At 38.1% G+C, this 26,823-nt stretch overlaps 2 protein-coding genes across 2 annotated transcripts; one reads left to right on the forward strand and one right to left on the reverse strand.

Moving 5' to 3' along the window:
- Positions 1 to 1,606: 1,606 nt before the first annotated feature.
- On the reverse strand, positions 1,607 to 14,269 carry LOC140146102 (NADH dehydrogenase [ubiquinone] 1 alpha subcomplex subunit 11-like). Its single transcript, XM_072167855.1, has 4 exons — positions 14,049 to 14,269; positions 10,068 to 10,160; positions 7,164 to 7,283; positions 1,607 to 2,998 (listed from the first exon to the last, which is right to left on the reverse strand). The coding sequence occupies exons 1-4, from the start codon at positions 14,170 to 14,172 to the stop codon at positions 2,901 to 2,903; spliced, it is 435 nt and encodes a 144-aa protein (XP_072023956.1). The 5' UTR covers positions 14,173 to 14,269; the 3' UTR covers positions 1,607 to 2,900.
- Positions 14,270 to 14,924: 655 nt separating this feature from the next.
- LOC140171538 (store-operated calcium entry-associated regulatory factor-like) lies at positions 14,925 to 26,677 on the forward strand. Its single transcript, XM_072194811.1, has 9 exons — positions 14,925 to 14,943; positions 17,983 to 18,077; positions 19,034 to 19,126; positions 19,923 to 20,033; positions 20,585 to 20,694; positions 21,883 to 21,987; positions 23,727 to 23,960; positions 24,550 to 24,716; positions 25,232 to 26,677. The coding sequence occupies exons 1-9, from the start codon at positions 14,925 to 14,927 to the stop codon at positions 25,255 to 25,257; spliced, it is 960 nt and encodes a 319-aa protein (XP_072050912.1). The 3' UTR covers positions 25,258 to 26,677.
- Positions 26,678 to 26,823: the final 146 nt, after the last annotated feature.

Below are 26,823 nucleotides of genomic sequence, written 5' to 3' on the forward strand. Positions count from 1 at the left end.
AATTACATAAAGGAAGAATCCAAGTTGAGCCATCATGCTAAAGCTTAATGAATTTGTGTATATAGTGCTAAATATACAAGCACTCAACAAATGGGGCTACACATAATACTTCATTCATTCTGCAGTATGGCGTTGCCTAACTAAATGCCAATAGCTGAGCGGCACACAAATGTATTATCCAGTAGCTGCTTTCTTGCAATTACTTGTGATATATGCGTTGAGCTTACTCATTCACGCATGTATATGTACAAGGCATATACTGCAATGAGTGAACTCTTGCATTATAAGTCAGGCAATCATACACATAACAGCCAATGGACATATGTCTATCTGCCGCTGAGCCATCACATGTTTCTTTTATGCAAGCTTGTGTTGTCTATCTGCAATAAGCTGTTTAGTTATGATACAGCCCCTAAAGTGCATTAATCACATGTTGACTGTAATTGGAGCAATAAGGGTCAACTAATGCAGTTATATCCAAGCAGCCAATACAGTCAGTCATGTTCATGCTGATCTTCATACAAATTGGACAACCTGTATCCAGGGCTCGATTTAGAGGGGTTTTACATGCACAAATACATGTGACTTTGGCTCTGTGCATGTAGAATTTTGCATTTGCATGCAAAATTTTGTGTTATTCAGCCCATTTTGAGGGAAAAAAGTTGTGCATGTAAATTTTATCTTCTAAATCGACCCCTGCCTGTATCTATTGGGTTTAACAAACCAACTGGATCACAACAAGGTGCAAGGCTCAAAAGGCTTTTTTTCATAGCAAGGACATTATTGACAAAATTCTTCTTCCAGAGATAACACTATGTACTTTTTACCATTTTGAGCCCTAATCAGGTAGGTGCCCATTTGCGCTATTTCAGTTGAAATCCACACATCCCCTATGGAAGACATGTCCTTAAATCTTCCACACAGGGAGTGTGATTTTCAAATGGGGTTACCTGAATGGATGACTCCCATTTAAAATCTACACACCGTTTGGGAAATTAAGGTCATGTCTTCCAGGGACTGTATGGATTTCAACTGGAACAGCCCATTTCATAAAATATATAATATACCACCTATCAGTACCCCCCCCCCCCTCCCCTAATTAGCACCCCTTTGCACTTTTCTGATTGACACCTGTTTAACCCCCTTCAAAGTGCACCTTCAGCATGTAATGGGCTATTCTGGTTGGATTTCCAATTTCAAACCATACAAGGTGTATCAAAATGATTGGTACTTATCAGTTTTCAGTTATTATGGACAAGACTGCTTCATCAAAATGCAACATAAGACCCACAATTTTGGTCAGATTAATGTGGTAAAAGGTTACAAATTATAAATTCTGTCCTTTCCAAGAGGATCTATGTTGCATTTGGAAGAAGCGGGCTTTTCAATAAACACCAAAACCTATGGGTACCAATAATTTTGATATAGCTTAGTTTTTTAATGGCTGCTTATGTGCAACGTCAAGATTTTTAAAGTAAAACTTTGAAGATCACTCTTTCCGAGCTGAACCAGGACATCCATTCTTCCCCAATTTTTATTTATTGAATCCATCCCATGAAATCTTTTTAGAATATTGTGATTCTTTCAATGAAGTCCATTACAAATATCTTGAGAAAATATTTTAATCAGGAATTTCCAACTTGTGGGTCTTGATCTCAAAAGATTACCAAGTTGTAGGTCAATTGTTGTAACCTCAAAAAATTCTAAATTTAGTGTCCAAAGACTGTAAGATGAGATATGCATAGATTGCAGAGGTATAGATAGCGCACCAACAGGCAGAGTCCCTGTGCTTTCTATGCAATTAGATTTCTTGCATATTCATGAGAGATTGTTCTATCAATTGTGACTAACAAATCAAACATTACATCGTGTGCCTTTGCGTTTTAGATGTGAAAAATATGTAGCAATTTCATTTCTTGCACTTCATGGAATGATTGTCCCTCATTAACAGATGATGCTGGACTTTGCCAGTTGGTGAAGCGTCAATTGTCGCTGGGCAGGAAAAACCTCTTATGTGTCATTGGCCCCTGAACATGTTTAAAGCAAACCTCCTGTTTTAAACATGTTCAGGGCCAAAATCACATAGGAGATTTTTCCTATCCAACGACGCAATATTGATCTATGGGGATATGTCATATATGTAACACAATATTCTCACCTTCAGGATCACATGTGGTATGATTTGCAAGAAACGGTGTTGCATCGGGCTATTCCTGTTGAAATTCATACACCCTGACCTCCCCTATGATAATACTCGACTACAGAGGGATACATCTTGCTACAAAGAAGACATGATCTTAATCTCCCTCATAGGGGCGTAGATTTTAAATGGATCGCCCATTCTGGTAACCCCATTTTGAATTAACCCTATGTAGGAGATTAAGGTCATGTCTTCCACAGAGGGTGGATGGATTTCAACTGGAATAGCCCATTCCACAACAAGTTGAGAATCCCTGATCTAAATTGGAATCCGAGTATCTTCTACATTGAGATGAAATTCTTGTCGCATGGACATTAACCCCATGGGCACTACCGCTTTTCTTACAAAGCCCCTGATTGGTTAATTCCATGATATAATCATCTGAGTAACCAATCACAATAGAGCTTTTAGATCTGTTGGTACTGTTAAGCTTTATCCCCTTCATCCCTACTGACCATTCTTACCATATCTCTGATTGGCTAAATGCATGATATTGTCCTCTTTGTAACAAATCAAAGTAGCTCTTAGAGGCTGGTAATTTGGCAGGTAGTGCCCATAGGGTTAACCCATATCTGGCTGTCATCGACTCACTGTCACAGAAACTCTCACGTTGCTCCATTTGAAACATGTACAGTTTTTGTTGTCAACAATCTCATTGCATGCAATAAAAATAACACACTAGTTTAGTTTTTGTCATATTTTATCTGAACTCCCATCCATTTTCATCATAAAATTTCCTTAGTGCTGCAAGTCCACCAAAGAAGACGCATCCCTGGGCTCCGACGGCTATGCTCTTGCCTGTAGTGAAGAAAGTACGGTATATAAAAAACACAAACATTAGAGCATATTTTTGTTTTGACCACTGGGGGAACATACCAGCTATATATGCTATGGTATACTGGTTCATACATTGTAAAACTGTTAAGGGGGTACTACACCCCTGGCCAATTGTGTGCCTATTTTTGCATTTTTCTCAAAAATTATAGCGCATTGGTGACAAGTAAGATATGTATATATTATAGGGGCAAGGACTACAACTACTGCACTGAAAATATTGGTTTTCCCTCATTTTTGACTATAACTCCACAACTTTTGTCTGTGCTGAAATAAAATTTCCAGTGCAGTAGTTGTAGTCCTTGCCCATATAATATGGTCATTTTCACGGTAAAGGGTGTAACTTTGGATTTTTAACATTTTAATCCGTAGTATTCTAATAAAGCCACAGAATTCCATGATTTTTGGCCACATAAGTCATTTAGTTAGCAGCTACCTTGGGTAGCATAATCAGCTTTGGGAGTTACTGCGCTCAGTTTTAGCAGGCTTAATTGTACCTAATATTGCCATTTTGAAAAACTATAAAAAACAGTAACATTTTTGTAAAACCCTGTGTTTTCTTCAGTTAGTTCATGGATATTTTTTCTTATCCTGAAAGTACAGTCATATGTTCAGTAAACACTGCCACATTAGATTTAATTGTGAACAGCCCTGTATTTTTGAGAACCGGACTTCGATATTTGTCGCTTCGAGGCTTCATTTTCCGTTAACAAATGTTAACAAACTTTGTGGGTGTAGCTTTGGTTCATAATTCTTGGTTATTTCTTCACTTCTTCTTGATTCATAACAGTTGTTATCTTAACTTAAAATGGGTAACAAAAATTAGTCGATTTGCAAGCTTTTAAAATTTTTATAAAATCTTGACTTCAAAGAGCCGTTTTTCCGTTAACTTTTTGAAGCCTCCGAAACAAACTGTTCAGCAAGCTTGTGCAAATATAAATAAAAGAGCTCATCCAATCTATTTATCAAAATGTAGCAAAGTAGATCCTCAAGTGACTTGTTTTTAAAGCGTGGAGATATATATCACCGCTTGAAAATGGGACCCAATACAAACTTTCCGTTAACAATTGAAGCCTCCGAAACAAATGAAGCCTCCAAACAACAATAAGATTAATTATCATCTATGCATATCTAAATTGGTGTTTCATACTGATATCTGCATTGTAATCGTTACTTGATATGTGCAGAATGTCATAAATTAAAAATTTTTTTGATATTATGGTTAATGTTTGAAAAATATACTGATACCCAAAAAGCCTGTTTCGGAGGCTTCACATGAAAAAAACACCATACTTAACAAATGGGTGAAAAAGTTAACATGCTATAAATCTACAATATCTGCCGATAGAATCATTGATTCAATACACACAAGAAAATAACAGCTTAGATGATCCCAACAGTGTTGTTTTCAAAAAAACCACTCCTGCAGTGTTTAGCCATTGTTAACATGAAGCCTCCAAACAAAAAAAATGACTTGCTGTGATAATTTAATTTTTGTCACAACTGAAATTCAATACTTAGAAGCAAAGCATGAAAATGGGTAATTGTGATATTTTTACCTATTTTTTATGTCAACTTGTAGTAGTTAGCCAAATATTTTACTTTTATGATCACCTGTGTTGTTAACTGAAGCCTCCGAAACACAAATCGCTTGAATTGCCAATTCTAAAAATAACTCCAATTTCTGTGAAACTTGGCTGGGAGGTTCCTTTCATCAAGTAGTATTTGTACATGAAGTTAGACATTCAAATTATTTTAGGCACCCAATTAAAACTTAAAAAATATGTTTCAGGTTTGGAAATTTCCATTGTAAATGACACTTGATGTTAAAAATTTTCAAAACTGCAATTACAAACATAGCAAAACATGGTATAAAATTTAACTTATATCTGTTGACTTACTTTGGAATGGGATTTCACATGTATTACAGCTTTCTTGTCATAGTTTTCTGACGTTATGTAAAATACATTTTTTCTTAGATTTTAACCAAAATGTTATGGAAATGTCAAATTTTTATTAGAAATCAAAAGGTTTAAGCCTTGAAACATTATTTTACTGGAATTTAAGTTGCTTCTATGCATGATTTCAGTAAACAGAAACATATATAAGTGGTTTGAAATTTTGACTCTAAAAATCAAAAGTTACACCCTTTACTGTGAAAATGACCATATACATATCTTATGTGTCACCAATGGGCTATAATTTTTGAGAAAAATGCAAAAATAGGCACAAAATTGGGCAGGGGTGTAGTACCCCCTTAACACAAAATCTGTTAATGCAAAATTCATGAATCCTAATAAAACAAAGTGCTTTTCAAGCCCAAAGCATATATTTTAAACATTGGGCTATTCCATTTAAAATCCACACTGCCCCTGTGGAAGATTTAGCTAAAGTCTTCCACAGAGGGAGTATGAGTTTTGAATAGAATAGACAGTTTGGTAACTTCGACTTGAAATAGTCACTCCAGTTGTGGAAGATATAGTTGAAGCCATAATACAGAGGGAGTATGGTTTCAAAATGAATAACCCTGACCAATTACATTTGAAATTCATACTCCCCTTTGAATGATATTTCCAAAATCTTCCACAGGGGTAGTGTGGATGTTAAATGGAATAGCCCATTACATATATTAAAGACCTGATAAATCCTGTTTGTTTTCCACTGTAGCTGAAAACATATAGGTTGCAGGAGAGATGTAGCGATGCAGTGTGCTTGGTAGAACACTGTGAATACATGTGGAAGTCTTTTAAGCTGATTTCAACAAAATATTGCATACAATGTATACAAGTGGCTAGAGGTCCTCATCATGGCACTATTTTATAATCGCCAGAATTAGTACTGCACAGTTTTTTATGTATTGTATTATAGTGTACTGAAAGCCAGGTCAAGAAGGGTTCACATGATTATTTTATTCAATTTACAATCAAGCGATACCTTTCTTTCATTGTGTAATAGTACATGGTGTCGATCTTCACCACTCAGTGGCAGGAAGGTAGGTGCCTATTAATTTATATATACGAATGGTGGATACACCCTGAAATGTACAAGTGGATATTCATACGTAGTGGTAGAGAAAATAATTGAGTTTATGAATAAGAGTTAAACCTCAACACTACACCATTTTTTCGCTCACCTGGAACGTTTTCACTAGTTCGATTAGCGTCTTCAGCAGATGGTGATGCTGTGATGATATCTTGTCTATAATCGGGATATCCCTCACTGATGACGTCACATGATTGACAGAATGACGTCATAAGATGTTACAATGTAGTGCTCCCCCCCCCCAAAAAAAACATCCCGGGATAATCTGCTGATGCCCAGGGGGCCGGCACTACATCATAACATCCTATGACATCATTCTGTCAATCATTTGACATCATCAGTGAGGGATATCCCAATTGTAGACAAGATATAATCACAGCATCCACTCACTACCAGAAACTGGAACTCACTACCGGAAGAGACGACAAACACAACCAGCAACAAGCTATTCAAGACAACAATCATCAAGCACTACCTCAAGTAAACACAGAAATCACATCGTACTACCACCGATCCTGTCCAGTTATCTCCGACTTTGGGGCGTGGGACAGTACACCTACAAGACAAGATCGGCTGAAGACGCTAGTCGAACCAGTGAATACGTTCCAGGTGAGCAAAAAATAGTGTAGTGTTGAGGTTAAACTACATGTAAAGTCCGAAGTTCTCCGTTTTGTAAATGTTAAATTCTGTGTTGTCTTCCGTTTTCTAAAAATGACCATTTTTACCCACTCTAGGAAAATCCATTTTTTCATATTAACAACAAAAATGTATGCAGTATGATGTTTCTATCTAAAAACAAATGCGAAATCCGTCGCCGGCATAGCCAAAGAAAAAAGTCATGACAATGCAAATATATGACCTCTAAAGGCAAGTAATGATCAATTTGAAGTAAATTTCAGTGAAATATTTGATCAATTTGTTGAATGAACATTGGAAATTAGATCAAAATAAGTATTGTATTGTATTTTGCCTGTTGTTGCAAAATGCCTTTTCCGTGAAATTTCTCCGTTTTCCGTAAAACGGAGAACTTCGGGCTCTAGGTTAAACTCTTCCATTACACTGAAATGAAATTGAGAATTGCACTTACTTCTTACTCCCAGAAATGTCCCAGCAGTGCAGCCTCCAACGAAATAATTCAGTTTCCTGTCATGTCCTGTTGCACTGGCTAAAGCTGATGTTGTCCCGGCAAATGTGGCACCCATTATTGCTATTGGAACAAAAGAATGAAACAGTTTAGGGACCGTTCACAAATACTTGGTGGGGGTGCTGATGCAAAAGGGGGGGCCTGAAATTTTTTACCCTCTAAGGGGGGGCCTGAAAAAATGACCACAAATTTTCCTGGAAAAATTAAGTGTATATGCTTTTCTATGGGGTTGACCCATAATTTTCATGTCAAAAGGGGGGGCCTGAAATTATTCAGGTCTGTAAAGGAGGGGGGGGGGGGCCCTAAAAATTTTCGCGATGAAAATATTTCACATCAAGCCCCCTTACAAGTGTTTGTGAACGGTCCCTTATAATGCTCTGCATGCTAGCCATAGGCTTCAACATAAAAAGTCCCAAATTTTGAGATATTTTCTCAAAATATCAAGAGCTATCTCAAGAACCACTGAACTGAATTTTGAATACTTTTTACTCTCCTTGCACACATACACAGGTGATGAGTCCATCCTGCTTATAGTACAGGACAATACATTCAAAAACAGTGTAAAGCCATTGCTACGGTAAATAATCCTGTTACATCACTACTTCTACGCAGCGGCGTAGCTGGGATTTTTTTCCAGGAGGGGCAAGACTGTATGGGGCGGGGGTCCAAATCCACCAAATTTCCCACTTGGGGGGGGGCCCAAATAGACAATTTTGCCAGGCTTATTGATAATGATCGCATGGTATTGCATATCATATGGATTCCCCATCTCTCTGCCCCTCCTCTCCTCTTTCCCCTTTCTCTCCTCTCTTTTTCCTCTCTCTTCCTTCTTTTTCCTCATTTTTCGTTGCACTAGGGGGGGGCCCAAATAGGCAATTTTTGCCAGGGGGGCAATTGCCCCCCTGCCCCCTGGCAGCTACGCCACTGCTTCTACGACAAATTGGGTACCCTCACACAAAAAAACTTTTTCACCTCCCTCACAACATTTTAATTTGTATAAAATTATTGGTTGACTAGGATGGCAGTCTCGTTTGTTCATTCAAGTTGGGGGTGAGAAAAAAAAAGCCCTTAACAGTTATTTAAACCCCAAGAGCACTACATGTAATTTGACAATAATAACTGCGCACTATCTATTTTGAGGTCATTCATTACCGTCATATCTGTTATTTTGAACAAATCGCAATGGCATTTTATGTTGTTTTATGCCATAAATGCTGTTAAATTTAAACAGTTTTAATTATTGTTATTTATAACCTACACTACAAAAAAATTGACCAGGTAAACTTGACATCAGCGTCGGCAACAGGGGTAGCTTTAGCCCCCGAACGGGGGTGAATGACCCCCTAAATTTAAAAAATATGAATTTTTCACCCTCTATATTGGGAATATGTGCAAGCTCAGGAGTGAACTCTGACCCTCTACTGTTGGACCTTACTCCTACCCCTGACTACACTGCAAAATATTTTTCACCCCCGAGATTTAATTTTCACCCCATGTATTTGGATTTTCTGCAAGCTCGGGAGTGTAAAACACGGGAAAACAATCCCGGACTTTCGGGCCTTAATGCTACCCCTGGTCGGCAACAAGAGCTACCAATCACAGAAGCGTGACGGCATTGTGTGGCGCTTTGCATTGCCATAAATAATACTTAGCTCATACACACACGTGCGCACAGAAGTTATTGTTTGTAGCGCGTATCTGTGATGAATACCGTGTTCCAGGAGTCATTGTGAGTTATTAATGACTGCGCAATAAGTGCACAGTCAGGCAATCAATTTCTTTTGATTGGATCACAGGCTTCGCGTATATTTATGAGGTTATGAATGCCATTTTCCAGAGCTCTTGATTGGTTGATTACATGATATAGTCATCTTGTGTACCCAATCAAAATGACGCATATATTTAGATCTCTTGGCACTTTTTGGCCTACTAATCCCCTTGAGCTCCATTGACTATGCTTTGACTATATTGACTATGCTTACTATTGGCTCAATATGTTAATATTGTAACACGGTTGTTTGATGGCATTAACAGTGAGTCATTTTAAAGAAAAGTTGGACAATGGTGGCGCTATTTATATAAAATCTTGTTTGCATTTTTACAAGGGGTAGACACTTGTAAAATGGTATTACAACATCAGTAAACAGACTAACAAATGACGAGGGAATTTTCAAACAACTTTTTATCGTGAATCGAACTCTTATTATTTGGCTAATTCAAATTTGAAATATATGTAAATAGCGTCCTCAATTTGAACACAAATTTACAGTTTATACAATTAAAATTACCGCAAAAAGGTGAATAATTTGATAAAGAAACAAATATCTGTGTTAAAAATTGCTATAAAATATACATGACTGTGTATACAGTTTAGTGTGATAGCTGTTGGTATTATTCAGGTCAAGAATTGAACATTGTAATAATGTTTTGTTAGAAAAATTAATAAATGATCACATCAAACAACCGTGATAACTTGATAATTTGGCTGGTAGGGCCAATTGGGGTAACTAATCAATCAATACCTACCAATCAATCAATACCTACCAAAAAGTGCTGTTTTATTGGCTGCACTGAGTAGAGAACAACCTGCCGATTGGCCAAAAAGAAGTTTTCATTATCAATTGGCCCAATCATCAACATTGTTAGAATAATTTCACCACGCAAAAAAATTGGGATGAATTATTTACAAAGCTCCATTCTGATTGGTGAAAGTGAAACTGACCAATCAAATGTAACTGACCAATCAAAGGCATGTTAGATTGGCAGGTAGTGCTCAGGGGGTTAATATTGTAACTTGATAATTTGGCTGGTAGTGCCAATTGGGATAACTGATCAATGAATACCTACCAAACAGTGCTGTTTTATTGGCTGCACTAAGTAGAGCCATTCCTGCTGAGGGTGGATGAATGAAAATACCATGCATTGCTGCCCACACTAACCCTAAAAGAGAGTAAATGACAAAACAATGCATGATTAAATGATACAAACTGTTGTATTGCAATGTACACTTAAATTTATGTAGTGCTGTTGTCGGCAAGACTCTGCTTTTGAGGCCTATAGACTCCTGATGTCGACAAAATCAAAGTTGAAAAGTCACAAAGAGTCTCATCATGATCACATGCTATCCAATTTGAAGTATGCCAAATACAGCAGGTCTGCACACTGTACAGTTCCAATACTCTTCTTGATACATAAACTTCAATATTTTTCAGTGCATAGAAAACTTGCACATTTTCTAGAGCTCTGGAGTAGCTAGAAGGAGCATTAAAATAGCACGAGGAGGATAAAATCCATGCCAAATTGCATGTTTCTAGTTTTATAGATCTTATGTGTCCGGTCTCCTCAGGAAGGCAGAATTCTATGGTGTCCGTAGTAACATCTTGGACCTGACGAGGGACATTCTGCAAGGCCGCATACAACAAGTCTTACTCAAGGCCAGAGTAGTGTAGAATCCAAAGTGACATCTGGTGTGCCGCAGGGAAGTGTCCTTGGTCCGCTGTTATTCTTAATTCTCCATGCTTTTTGCCGACGACAGCTTGTTGTACATACCGGTGCATATATACTCCAAAATGATCTGGATCCTCTTGTAGACTGGGAATCTAGATGGCTAATGAAGTTTAACGCTACCAAGTGCCAGGTCCTGCGTATCACAAACAAGCACAAACCTATCAACGTCAACGGTACTTACACCATCCATGGACATGAGTTGGAACTGGTAGAGTCAGCTAAATACCTTGGTCTACACCTGGACTCCAAACTGAAATTCAACACACATGTGGATGCAGTGTCCAAGAAAGCTAGTTCCACCAAAGCCTTCTTGTGTCGCAACCTCGGTCATTGCAGTAAGAACATCAAAGAAACCAGCTACAAGACTTTCAGAAGACCCATCCTTGAGTATTCCATCTTCTGCATGGGATCCTCATACACAACGTAACACCAACAAGTTGGAGCAGGTACAGCGGAGCTCGGCAAGATTCGTTACTGGAATCTACGACAGAACAGCAAGTGTAACAGCCATGATGGAACGTCTTCAGTGGCCCTCGCTCGCCTATCGTCGCCGATTGAGCAGACTACAGATGATGTACCGAATCAGGTTTGGCCTCATTGACATCGAGTGGTCGAGTTACCTTACTCCATCTACATCCAGAACCAGAGGTCATTCATCTCTTTTCCTGTGCCAACACTGCAACTCAGCTGCCTACTCCAACTCCTTTTTCCCAAGATCAACTAGGGATTGGAACATCTTGGAGAGTGATCCGGCAACCTTCCCAACCCTCAACGCATTCAAATCTGCGCTGAGGGCCCAACAACTGTAGCATCTTGCAGCCAGCTTTTTACTTGCACATGTACATGTATAGGCCTATATTGCACCCGATATTTCAGCACGTGTTGCTCCACGCATGAGCCACCAACGCAGTGTGATTATCCATATGTGGTCTGCACTTTAACGGAAGGAAGGAACTCCAGGCATTGCAATGAGAAAGATCAAAGAATTGAATTTTGAAACTATAGTAAAAATTTTCCGTGTACACTGCAGAATGTACACCAGCGTGTGGGGGTGTGGGGGTGTGGAACGCGGAAGTGGTTCCAACCATTACTCACTTGTGATTGGTTAGTAGAAGTCAAAAATGATTTTGATGCATCAGAACTCCAAAATGATTTAAACACACTCATGAGCTGGGAATCAAAATGGCAGATGCATTTCAACCCAAGCATATGTTTCCTTATGAGACTCACACCCGCACGTTCACCCAAAATATTTAGCTATAAGCTAGGTGAATCAGTGCTAAAGGAAACAACTAGTCATTCATACTTAGGTGTGGAATTTACCAACAACCTAACATGGTCCAAGCATATAAATAACATCACAGCATCAGCAAACAGGTCGCTTGGATTCATTAAAAGGAACTTACACTCTTGTCCTAAAAGCACCAAAGAGCTGGCATATAAGACCATTGTCAGACCACTGGTAGAATATGCTCCATCATGTTGGGATCCACACACTAAGAAAGCCAAAAATCAAATTGAAATGATTCAAAAGAGAGCAGCGAGGTTCATTCAGAGTGATTACCACTCAAGCTCTAAGGATGTGTCACAAAATGACAGATGACCTTGATCTCACTTCACTTGAAACCAGAAGAACCAGTCATCGCCTCACAGTTCTCCATAAAGCTGCATCCGTCACCTATCACTACCCGGCCGGAAATCTGCTTCAGCCTCCTCTGCGCCAATCATGGCTCCACAACCATTCAGCATATCAACAACTCCACGCCAACAAAGACAAATACATGTACACTCGGGGTCACTCCCATTGTGGCCTGTACACCATCCGCGATAATCAACTTTTGAAAAGCACCCTAAACAAGGATTTATCCTTGGCTAAAACGACACCCTAAACAGGGATTTCATTCCTAACATCAAATTTCATACCCTAAATTTCATTTCCGCGTATTAAGAAATTGCAATTTTGCTACCCTTTTTTCCAATTTTTCATGTTTTTGACACCCTAAACGCGATACGCCAAGGATCATGCCTACCCACTTTAAAAACGACCCTTTTTACGCTGCTTTTCATTATCGCGATGGTATACAGGCCACAATGGGAGTGACCCCCCCGGGTGTACACCTTCCTACCCAGTTAGAGAGTGGAACGAGCTACCAAATCATTTGGTTGACATTCTAGACCCCCACTCAATTTAAAACCAGCGTGACAAAACACCTACAAGAAATCAAGAACTAGCAAATAGAGACTAATTTACATGAATGAAGCGCATGCACCTATCTGGCTCCGCAAGGAGTGTTGGAGACAGTATCTACATCAAGATCAAGTATTTTAATGATTGTAAGATTTTGCGTTCACGTTGTAGTCGACCAATCTCTGCACAAGCAAACTTGCACCATTGGCACTGTACAAATAAATTAAGAGAACACACCAGGTACCACCACCATGATGTTCAATTGCCAGGGTTCGAATTCGGCTGTATCGCATAGCAGTTTGCTCCTTATTTTGAAGCAACTGCTACCCAATTTTGCATTTGTATAGCAATTTTTATAGTGCTTTAGTATATGGAAGTATCCTGTTATGATGAATTAGCCAAAAACTGCTACGCAAATTTTTTAAACAAATTCGAACCCTGTCAATTGCACAGTTGGGAAACCACCAACCAACAGTACACACAGAGCTGCTCACATTACAACCCCATGCACTGAACTGACCAATCAGGTGCATGGAATTTCAAGAAAATTTGTTCTGGACTATGAAAAATGCTCATGCATATTATGTTTGTCCATCAACATTTGACTGTCTCCACTTGTACTTTCTACACAAGTAGCTTGAATAAACCTTAAACTTACGTAGAAAAACTTTGAAAATCTCTGAAAAACTTGTAATTTTTTACAAAAAGGCCTTGAAATTTGAGTAATGTTGGTTCCACTTACATGATCAGTTACATGTATTTCAATGGGGTGTAATTTGAGCTGGTGATGTCATTGGGTTATAATGAGCTGAGCCTGTGGTTGATTCATTTGCATAAGTTGAATTTGTACAGAAGTTTGCTTGTGCTCTGACTGAATGGGCCTTTAACAATGTAGGCTAGTTCTTCTCTTTTTCTTCATCTTCTTGTTGAATCCCCTTTTTTTACGTGATCTGATAATCAGACAGAGCAGAAGTACTAAATTTGCTATAAAATAGTATAGAATTAAGAGTAAGTTCAAATTGGAAGTAAATACTGAATTGAATTTGAAAGCATCTCAAGTTCGCTTTATTTTATTTTTTTTGAATTTTATTTTGAGTAAATTATGTTACAACTGAAAAAAAGTTTAAGCTTACCGACATAACCACCGAATCGTGCGTTATCTACCATTTTCGCTGTAGGATTAGTGCCATCCATATTAACAAAATTTGTATGTTTTATTTCTTTGATCCAATCAATGACTGCATTTGTTGTCGCCATGGTTACTAAGGAATTTTGAGAGAAAATCTCTCAGTTTCAAGCAGTCCCAAAATTCAGCGATGGAGCAAGCAACCTTTGACCCTCTGACGCAAACCTTTGACCTGGTACTTCCGCTGAGGTGTACCTTATTCATCCGCTAAATTATGGACTACTTTTTAAAAAATATTGATATTTTGGCTGAAATATTTCCTAAAACATTGTTTTCGATAAAAATATAGAATACCAAAGTTAACATTCATAAATTTTCAAACACTTTAATGGAGATTGTGTTTTCCGATTTGAAATTTACTGTGTAACTATTTTTTCAATTAGCGGCAGAATTTTGTTATTTACAACCTGTTATTAGGCACAGGGAATTCCCGAATCATCCTGTATTGATTTTATGACGAACTCGAGCAGTTTGTTGTTACACGTAATGTTTAAGCTTATATAATTTCTAGAGTTTACAATTCTTGCATCAGAATATCGAAGTGAATATCATTCTTTTTAAGTTGTTGATGGAGGTTAGAGTAGACAAATTTTTAAGCTCGTGATCAGTCACTGCATTCATCAAAGAAAGGAAGTGCAACTAGAAAACTCATGTCATGAACTCTTTTTATTTCATGAACTCAATACAATGAAATTGAAGTTTTGCACCCAATAAGAGAACATTGCAGAACATTTTAATTATTACAATTTATGGTAAATGAGGATGGCAAAGCTTAATATACAAGATATCACTGGTGTGGTGCTACTGTTGGCAACATTTTTCAATGGAGCAAGAGCTTTTTGGTAAGCATTGATAATTGACATTATTTTAGGTATGCCAGGTGAATTCAAATTTGCCATCAAACTGCATCATTTTATATATCAAATTAAAGCCCTTGTGTAAAGAAAGCCAAAACTGAAAACCTTTTTGTCATAGCACTTTCCGTAGCAAAGTAACATCTTGCCAAAGATTACTTTCATCAAAAAGATTCTGCTAGCAAAATTCCCCAAAACTGCATATGTTGGTGGTGTTTCTAGATCTTAGTCTCATGATGATAGCAGCTTTTTTTTAATGGAACTGCTATCAAAATCCCTCTAAAATTCCATGTGCGATTGTCTTATCACCACAAAAATCATATATTTGGGTCAAGTGAAGTATAGAAAACATATTTATGTAGGTTTCCTTGACCAGCCTGTTCTTTTAAATTTCTATGTAAAATACATATTATGTCTAGGCAAATTTGGTTGACTAGCAAATGTGTTAATTAAGGTCATGTTGCCTGGCATACCTACATTATTGTCATTGTGCTGACTAACTGGATTTTAGTATTGTAAAAAATAATATATATGACGTGTCATGTCAAAAGGAGACGCTTTTGGGCAGGGTTGTAATGGAGAAATAGCCAAAAATCTGCCCGGTGATTTTTTTTCACAATTTGTGTTTGTTAAGCTAATTTGTAATAAACGCTTAAAATATTGTCGAATAGTTTCAGACCAGAATATAACTGGCATCTTCTTTTTTTGGAGACATTTTTCAAACTCTCAACATTGTCAATAATATTTTTAAAGGCCGATATCTAAATTTCCAATTTTATAATACCATAATTTACGAACTCAATATGTCCGATTTCATTGTGGAAAACAAATCTACCTTACTTAACTATCCACGACGACACAATAGTTACTGTGTGGATCATAAGGTAGACTGGGGAACCATACCGGCCCAAGTCAGAGATCCGTTGACTGTTTTTTTGACGCTTTAAAACAATTTTTAAATTGTCAAATTTGGTTACAATGTAGCTTGGCTAACATTTATGTATCTTTGAAAGATAATTTGCTTACTTTTAACCGGAAACACAGGTGCCAAGTACAAATTCTGACCATTTAAAAATGGTAATAGGTCCTGTAATTCTGCGATCTTGCTTGATCAAAGTTGTTTTGACGACTGACTGGTTCGCCGGCTTCATGGAGCCTCAAGCTTGCAAGGTACCATGATACGTCACCTGCTTAATTTGTTGAACGGCTGGAATAGCCTAAGTCTCTCGGCCCCGATCTCGAAATAATTAACATTATGCGGAACAAAATGACCGTATGTAGCAGTTGAAGGACTGGTGGATTAACTCTGGGTTTTTTACAGTTAAAAAACTTATAATAAAATAACTTTTGTAAATTCAAACAAAGGGAAAATACCCATGCTATTTTATTCTAGGTTGTTTTGTCTTTTTAACCCTAAATTTTGGATGTTGTTGTACATATTAAACAGTTTTTAACATTTATTTTCCTTGGTTATGTACACTACTTGAATCTTTTTAAGATCCATTCAAAGTTTCCCTGCTGGTCAGTTGGTACTGTTTTAGTTTGCTTTTTTGCTCAATTTTATTCTAATCATATTATTTTTAATATTTATAATCAATTACCTCATAAAACTTGTAAAATATACTGATAAATTATTGATAACACAATTTGGCTGCACATCATCAATTTGGCAGTGTTGCAAGTATATGTATTTAATTACAATATGGCGGCTGCCTCATCTTGTTGATGTCTGACGATTACTCCAGAAAAATGTACACAAAATGACGATTTTAGTACGGTAAGTAAAATAATGACGAACTGATAAATTAGTATAGCACAGTGTGTCACTATAGCCAAAATAATAAATTCTCGATCATTAGGCCTGTTATCGACTGTCGAAAGTGTCGATAGTCGGAAAACTCACAGACTTCCGACATGTTGGAACACTCAATGGTAGTATCGATACACAAACGATGTACTGTCACAACATCAAAAGCCACTAGCCGCTGATAGCTTAAACATTTGAAATATAAATAGCACAAGTTTGTTGACCTTAAGTTCACAGTTCAACAAGTATTATACACCATTATATTAAGACATACCCCCTCAACGAGGAGCATACTCAGCATAGAATTCACAAATTATGTGACATGCAAAAGAAGTCATCACAGTGATGTGAATAATAACATAATAAATGGACAAACACATATACATTGTATGTAACTATCATGTCAGTGACATGGGCACCTTCCAACCAATTACAGCTTTGGAATATCATGACATGACATAATGTTCAGTACTGTTCACTACTGTGCAGATCACGTGAGGTAGAGCAGTAATGCCACACGCAGGATCTTAGTAGAGCATTTGTTTTGATGAATTGGGTAAGCTTAATTGGAGGTCGGTTGGTGATCAATGGGCAAGTTAAGATATTTCCCACGCTGTCAGGTTGTTGACTGTCGATACATGTCGATTGTCGGAAGTATTTTCTTCCGACATGGCGATACACAAAATCTCTATCGATAACACCACGCAGTTATTTGCGCCGATCGCACTACCCAAAGACCAGCGCCTACGGCGCAAACACAGCTTTTGAGAATTGACCAATCACATGGTCGCTTGCTAGGCAAGGTCAAGGTTCGGTCATGCAGGTCACGCGATCGTGTTATTCTATGAAAAGTACGCTGACGCAGAAGGTACATCCTCTCATGATCGAGAATTTGTTATTTTGGCTATAGTAGGGGTGTGATTTTCGGGTAATTTTGTGCCCGGGTACCCAGCGCATTTTTCAGGCGGGTAACCGGGTACCCCGAAATTGCAAATTTTGTTTAGAGCATTTACCATAGAATGTAAGGAGAGAATGGTCAACTTAGATGAGCTAAAATCCACTCCTACATGTACAAATGTATATCAGATTTAAGGAGAGCAGTACGTAGAGAGCGATTGCTCTCGCTCTCCTCAAAAGGCAGTCTCTGCTTCTGTCTCCTTTAAAGATATTGATAAATCATTAATCACTTTCATACATTGTTTTACTGTTCTCATATTCAGGTAGTGGTGATAAAGTGCGTCTGAGCGGTGTCAACACATTGACCCTGTATAATGGGAAAATGACGACAGGTCGCAGGTCAAGTCCTGTTAAACAGGTATGATGTCTGAGGAAGAAGCATGAAATTCTTGAAAGATAAAATGATAAAACTTAAACATTTTCGCTGAAAGATCTGAAGAGCCTCAGAGGTCTACATACATTTGTTAAAGCTTATGGAACAAACTAGTCTGAATAATCAGACCCAGAACAAAATATTAATTTCTGACATGATCCTGTTCTGGGTCTGAACTGTTTCCATATTAAATCTTGATGGCAAATTGGACAATAGAAGCACATGGTTCTACGTGACAGCTTTTTAATCCCTATTCATGTTACGTGAATCACGCTATTGTGGACCATCATTCTGATACTTGAGTGTTTGGACAAGCGGAACGGTCTCTTGTATACCTCTCTGTTTGTACACAAACCAGGAGGTCGAAATCGTCCTCCTCGCCGAATACGAAAGTCAGCGTAATAGTACGGCATTAGGAACAAACCAAAAGTTTGATGATGTTCTATAAATGAAAGTTCTTTCATTTGGGGGAGGGGTCAAAAGGCTGAATATGTTTGTAAAGTCAGAAATAGTTCAAATATTATCTTTTCATCTTTTGAGATTGTAATTTTCAATATTTTACACAGTATACAGTTTATGTGACCATCAATGACAAACCCAGTGTAAAGTCGCAATTTTCAGTTTCTTAGATTATTAAACAGTTGCAATCTCTTTAAAACAAGCTTTAAAATAATATATCACATCTAGGTGCTCAAAAAATGCTCTTGTTCAAAATTCCTTTGTTTTCTATTGATTTTTGTAAGCACTCTGAATAAGCACTGGCTACTTTACCCTGGCTTTGTGGTGGATGGTCAAATATGCTAATAAAAGTAATATCTTAAGAACATTGCTATGCAAAGTAAATCCAACACGGATGGTAGGCCTCAAATGTAAGAGGAACATGATATGAAATGAGTGTGAATGTTTGTACATAAATTGATATATTTTTGTTTTTATGACAGTTGCAATGTGTCGGAGGTAGTGCAGGTTGTTCAGCATTCACACCTCAAGTTGTTCAGTGTTATAACAGAGGCTCAGATGGCTATGATGCCCAGGTAGGTGCAGTGTGTGTGTGGGGTGGGGGGGTGGGGGTGTGTCGGAGGTAGTGCAGGTTGTTCAGCATTTACACCTCAAGTTGTTCAGTGTTATAACAGAGGCTCAGATGGCTATGATGCCCAGGTAGGTGCAGTGTGTGTGTTTGAAGGGGGGAGTGTATGTACACCCCTATGTTTAAACACCACCAACACAAAGTGCTGCATATTCCACAGATTGTTGTGTATGCTATGTAGTGAAATCCATGTATATTTCCATCATAAATCAATTTTGGGTAATAGCACATGCCGGGACTCCCGGATTATTTAAATCTGAATTTAAATCATCTGGAGATCTGACGACCAATCACAAGCCAGATCCATGTAAAGATGCATTACATCATGGCTAATTTTGGTAGTCCAGTTTCTCAATGGGACAAAAAATGAAAGCAAAAATTGCCCCTCTGACAAAAAATGAAAGAGAAAATCAGGAGGGCAAAGGAAAAGAAAGGGAAAAGGAGCCCTTTTTCTACCAAAATTCAGCCTGATCATGGGCCAAAATAGTGTAAGATACAAATTTTTACACACTACGCCGCACACATTGTAAAGGTACAGCCATTTCCATCCTGATAATGGGCGAAAATACTAAAATTTTGTATCGTCCCATTAGAGCCTTTTTTGAAACTCAAAGACTGTAATTATTTTCGTCTGTGCCCCAAAAATTTTATTTTGCCCCCCCCCTGACCAAAAAAGCTGGCTACGCCCCTGGGTGGAAGAAGTATTTTTATATTGTAAACCATCTATGGTTTTTTTTTTTTTTTGGGAGTGTAAATCTGACATGGATAATGCATATCGATTTGGTAGCATTGAAGTCACATGTGAGGGCTATGATCATCCTGATGATGAGTATGTACTCAAAGGATCTTGTGGGGTAAGTATTAAGCTGAATTTATATTTGATCGCTGAGCGATTGTGATGCACCGCTTTTGAAAAGCAAGGGGTAATTGCCGAATTTCGCGATGCATCACTCATCGCTTTTGCATTTATACTTACCATGGCGATAGCCACAAAATACATTTTTAGAACATGCATTGCTGTCAATAATTATTGCTTTGAATTAATTCATCACCAAAAGTTAATGATCGAGTACTCTATATTAATTAGCAAAATAATAGATCTAGTTGATAGGAAATGATTGGTTGATGCATTCATGTGTCATGCGATATTGGTCGAAAGTTGAGATAGTGCTGGGTGGTATTTGGAATTTTTTGTGAACTTGACAATTTTATTGAAAATTGCCTAAATTTGGCCAAATTTGATGTGATTTTGCAATTTTTGACACTTGAGTGCTGGGTGCAAGAGCTTAAATTTTTTATCAGTGATGGGCTCTAAATTTGAGTGCCGGGCTCTGCCGTCTGCCACTGCCCGCCGTACGTAGCTACATCCCTACTCATACATGTCATATCCCTCTATCTTTTCTAGCTGGAGTATACACTAGATTTAACCAAAGAAGGGATGAATAACAACCAGTATAAGAAACAACACAGTTACTATGGTAACGACAACTATGGCAGCAGTCATGATTATTATGGGTAAGTAACACTGCTTGTAAGAATTGTGCTATTCCCCTAAGTTTAAATACACACACACTCTGTGGAAGACATGACCTGAATATCCAACACAGGTGGTATAGTTTTCAAATGGAAGCGCCTTATTCAGGTAACCCCATTTGAAATTCATGCTCCCTGTGTGGAAGATTAAGGTCATGTCTTCCATAGGGGGTGTATGGATTGCAACTGGAATAGCCCATTATAACAGATTTGGCTTCCTCTATGTTGGAGTTACTTCACACATGTGTTCAGTAGACTGTCCCACAGTCTTGGTTCCATCTCTGGGTAAATACTCACGGTGCTTAAACCACCTTCCCCTTTACTCCACAGATTAATACCAACACACCACTAAGCCCTAACTGCCAGCAACAAAGTTATAATGCTCCTGGAGCATTGTGTGTCGACGAAAGCTCAATTAATCTACAGTCCTACTTTTTTTTTTTTATAATAGCTCTCCTAATCTGAGACTTTTTTACATTTTGAATAGAAAAGTCCCTTCCAAATAATTATCAAGCTATGTAACTTGACTGTGGCGTCAATTATGATAGCCCCGCCCCATTGTTAATTCAGATATGGTAGGCACATAACATGCATGACTCAGTTCTATTGTCATTTTGCGCGCGTGTTGGTTATGATCATGGAGCTAGGTTATGATCAATAGACTATCAATGAAAACCACTTCAAATATCGCCTTGCTTGCTGAGATCATTGATTGGTCAGGCTAAGTAGCCGCTTACACAAACGGCAAGACAGTGAGACCACGGACGTGATATATAGAAAACTTGTCTGACCCAGGATCGGTAAAAGTGAATTCCGACAAAATGCTGGGAAGTGGAAGGCAACTTGTCTACAGATTGGGAGGTCCATGTATCGGGTTTATTTAACGTTATATAATCGACATTGCCAGTCGTTCTCCATGGACCCGAGGGAGGGTCTAGTGTTCAGATGTACCACTTTGATCACGTTTGTAAGCAAAAAAGAGAAGATTTTTTGAAAAAAGTGGACCTTTTGTGAATCGTAACTTCAAATAAAGGGGTGATTTTTAATGTTTTTACTGAAAAAGTGGACCTTATTGGATTATGCTAGCTATCGCAGGGGTCATCATCTATGGTATATATCACACATGTTTAGTCCTTATAACTTTGCATCATTTTGTTGTCATTATTTCAGTTCACACAAGCATTCCTCTGGACTAGGAGATTGGATTATGCTAGCTATTGTAGGGGTCATCATCTATGGTATATATCGCACATGTGTAGCTACGTCTCCAACTGAATATCCTTTTGATTAAAAAAAAATAAAAAAAGGTCAAGGGAATGAACTTGTGTTCACAGGCTAAAGTGCCCATCTCTCTTTCAAAGGGATTGAGCCAGACTTCTCCATGTAATGTTGCTGCTGGGGATCACTACACCTCCTCCACAGAGAGTCTGTTACCTTCCCTGCATTGAAAGCCAGTATCCATTTGTGCACCTGGGTGGGGAGCCTGGCCCCCAACTCAACACAAAAGTTGGCAACCATGAGAGTTACCAAATCTTTTAAAGACACCCTTTGCAATGATTTTTCATCAAATTTACCCCCCTTTTTCATGCAAAATCAAGGACAAAATTTGGCCAAAACAACCCCTTTTTGTGGTTTTCAATGACTAGAATTTCCAACACCCCTTTTCAATGACTAGAATTTCAAACACCCCTTTTCAGTGACACTAAATATTGACATAAAATTACCGGATTTTCCCAAGTACCCCTTTTATCCAAATTTCGCGGACAGTGTAAATTAAATACCCCCTATTTTGCTGATTTCACAGTCAAATTTCGCGGACTGTCCGAATAAAATACCCCCTATTTTCCCAATTTCAAGGTCCTCGCTACTGGTAAAAAAATGACCCCTTTTCCGCGCTATTTGGTAACTCTCATGGTTGTCAATCTTTGTGTTGAGATGGGGGCCGGGTGGGGAGAGGCAATAGGGGTGAAGAGCCTTGCATAAGTGCACAACATGTTAATGCTGCAAGGATACGAACCCACAACTTTGAGCTGACGTGGGTAAGTCAGTGATGGGCTTATATAACCTGCAGGAGTCCGAGGTACACATGTTCTGTCATCAAGTAGCATGTATACCACCACCACACACATGGAAACCAGGGTCCAATCGTGAAGTGATTGTCAAATTAGAAAGATGGAGACCTTTATTGGTGATGACTGTTGCTGTGGCACCAAGTCATTCAAACCTTTTTCAACTTACATGCAATATTTAGATTTTCCTCTTAGTAAACTAGTTTTGGCAGAAAGCTGATTCGAAAGTAAAGCAAAATAGGATTTTTTCCATGAAGGGGCATTCTCTCCTAAAAATCCCAATAGAAGTTAAAGTAAAGAAATATTTGCCCTGTGCATTTTTGTTTTTTAACCAAAATAACTTTTGGGGCAAAATAGATTAAGATTGTACATTTTTTTGCACTTTGCGCACACTACATGTAGTCCATCATATACCAAAATGCACCTTCAATTTGATCTAAAATAGCCTGAAATTAAAATAATTTTGTGTGGTGCTTCATATGCAAATGTCCATTTAAAGTAGGCACAAAATATCCTCATTCCCCCTAAAATATAATAGCTTATAATAATAATAAGAAGAAGCTGCACTTATTAAGTGCCTTTAACCCAACAGGGTCTCAAGGCGCTTTACAAACCATGAAAAATACAAACTTAAAGCTACAAATTACTACCGGTACTTAAAATACAGTCTTAAAAACTACACAAAAATAATTTCAAAGAAACAGAAATACTGGAGGGACTGATTTCGCCAGACCGCAGCGCCAACCCAGAAAAAAGAAAGTGCATCACGGAATGACAGGAACCCTCGCTCCAGCATCCCTATACATATTACATACAAGCAATGAGGTATAATCAAATAACTAGTGAGATGCATGCATATTAAAACATACGCTTCTGCCTCCACTGGGCACATGTCATTCAAATTCTGTAGTATTCTGTGTTAACCTCTTTAACTGACCCGCTTACTTCAGACTACCCAGATGACCAAAGTGGTAACTGCTGGGGTCAGGGGCGATGGGTGGGGAGGTGGAGGGGTAATCCCCGCCTCTATTCACCAGGTAATTCAGGGGGATGCTCAGGGACAACAGGGAGCAGTACAGCAGGAATAGGATCAACAGGAGCTGGAGTAGGAGGAGGTGGATTTTGGACAGGAGCTGCTGCTGGAGGACTTCTAGGATATCTCTTTGGAAATAACAGAGGGTGAGTAATGGTAGGGGATGAGCAGCAAAGATATCGAACACTTCCTACAATGCATTTCTTTGGATTCTTCCATTTCAATTTTCTGTACTGATTTGCTATCTAGTGCCGGGTCAATAGTGCAAAAAAAAAGTACCTAGAACACACCAGATCTGGCAAAATATGTTTATTTCTTGACTATTGGCCCATGTTTAGCCAGTCTATTCTCAACCTGAAAACAAAGTAATATGAGTGGCATTTGATGTGGCGAGGTGATGCATTATGTTGCAAAGGATTCTGGGAAGGCTAAGATATCTGCTCTGGTGTGGGAGTATGGGAGGGGAATTTTGGGCAAAAGATAAGGGTGTAGAAGTCAAAATCGTAAAGGATAGTCCAATGATCATGTGTCTATTCACCATAGAAGTAGTGATGTAACAGGATTAATTACCATAGCAATGGGTTTACACTTTTTGAATTTATTGCAAATTGGGGACTTTTAGTGCGTGCGAGTGGGAAAGCACTTTTGGGCATGCCATTTGTGTTCCTGGTCCTTGGGCATATGTATAATAGTTGTACAATTATTACAATTTTTGCATTTTTTTCTTTTTTGCAGATATGGTGGCTACAACAGAGGTTATGGCTACAATCGTCCACGATATGGCTACAGAAGTGGCTACAACTCAGGCTGGGGTGGCTCTGGATTTGGAGGGTTCAGTAGAGGAGGATCCAGCTTTGGGGGTGGAGGCGGAGGGTTCTCTAGCGGAACACGGACTGCATCAGGTAAGTTTCGAAAATTGTGTCGAGCCACTCCAGGTTGCCAAATCCCTTGATTTGGTAGCCCAATTGGATGACTTTTGAAGATTTTCCCTGTAACTTTTGACATTGCCCTGTCCCATAGAAAGACAAATGGTTAAGAGAGAATTTGGCAACTTTACAATTCATTCAATTAAAGTTTGGTAGTGAAGTAGGCATATATTTCTGTAGTTGCATTACCAAATTGTACACATGAACTTAATCATGCAGAGTGTACAGAGTTTGTTGGCACGCTTGCAGCGCAAATGCAAAAAGCATTGACGTCACTACCAAACTTGAGGTGAACCAAAGAATAGTGGTTACATTACTGTCTTGCATCTGGTGCATCCCGGTTTCTATTTGAGGTGTTGAGTTGGGAAAAGAAAAAAAAATCCGAAAAATGGAATTGGATAAATGGACCATGTGAGTACTTTGTTTTTCTAACATGTTGTAATGTTTAAGATATTTTAACACCTGTTTTCTATAATTTTTTCTTGTGACAGGGTTTGGAGGAACAAGACGAAGATGATTTCTGTACAGTGACCATTAGTGCTGCAAGAAATAATGGGGTATTCCATTTAAAATACACACTCCGCTGGTTATAGTTCGTTCACTATAAGATGGCACATGACCTTTAGAAAGTACACAGGGTCCTTAGGGGCGACAAAGTTCAAATGGTATACAAAACTTTTGGAAAATGTGTGGTAGCTTAGTGAATGTTGCCACAACTATTATTTGACTAGAACAAGAACAGGGTCATATGCCATCTTATACTGAATAGACTATAGTGTAGCAGTTTAAAACAGTCCTACTTTACTTGTGACAGGGATTACAGCAGCAAATTTTGCCTATTTTATGATAAATTTGAGTAGAGAATTATGTAAAATCTGTTTGGATTTATACGCTTTTGCCTCAAATTAGAAAATGTTATTTGGAATTCCAAAACCTTTGTCACCCTTTGCACCATTTATGGATGAAAATGGTTGAAGCTGGAACTACTCAAGCTGAAATTTGGTCGGAATTCCACAAATTTTTCTCAGTAGGGGTGTGGAATTCAAATGGAATGTCCCATTGAACAAACCAGACAAAACTAAATATTTTTTCTATATATATATTTGATCTTGTAAAAGTGTGTTTATAACTGTCATTCATTATTGTGCAACACCAGCCATTCCTGTATAATACAACTTTATCACTAAATTACTAAATGTAAAGACCTCATAAAAAGTAACTCAGTCATAAATAAGTTTATTGCTTCATAAATCAGAATTATTAATCATACAACATTTTAACATAGACAGAAATGCAGTTTATTGATGCGCATTTTGATACCCTGTTCACGCAATATCATTCATTATTATTTATATCAGCCTTTTGGGTGATACAATAAATCTGCGTATTGCATATTAAACACAAGCACTGAGCACTACCTGCCGATCTAACATTGCCTCTGATTGGTCAATTACATAATATCTTCACTTTAATCACCAATCAGAATGGAGCTTTGCAAATAATTCACCCCAATTTGGTGAAATTATTCTAACAATGTTGCTGATTGGGCCAATTGATAATGAAAACTTCTTTTTGGCCAATCAGCAGGTAGTTCTCATGGGGTTAAATCAATACAATTCATGAAAATGTGAATTTGTCACCTTCACAATTCTCTGTCAGTTGTAATAAATGATATGTTAAAATGTGCTGTGTTTATAACGGCTGAGTTACTTTTTGTGAGATCTTTACTATATTCGGCAATCAAGCCTTGCACCACCCGTGACATCATACAAGTCATGTAGTAAAGCTGTATACAATCGTTACAGTTGTGTGTAATCAGTGTAGCTAGGGGATCAACAACTTTTCTTGATGATGTCATAGGTGGCATACATGCAATTGCAGTGTATTCAACCTAATTAGTGCCCACCACTGTGAACTTTACAAGTTTTTAATCTGTTAAGGGGTACTACACCCTGTAGTAAATTTGTGACTATTTTGCATTTTTCTCAAAAAATAATAACACACTGGTAACAAAAGTTATGTATATTATTGGGGCAAGGAATCCAATTACTACACTGAAATTTCAGTGACTCAAGACAAGCGG

The sequence above is a fragment of the Amphiura filiformis genome, chromosome 2 (assembly GCF_039555335.1).
Source record: "Amphiura filiformis chromosome 2, Afil_fr2py, whole genome shotgun sequence".
In the NCBI taxonomy this organism is placed as follows: domain Eukaryota; kingdom Metazoa; phylum Echinodermata; class Ophiuroidea; order Amphilepidida; family Amphiuridae; genus Amphiura; species Amphiura filiformis.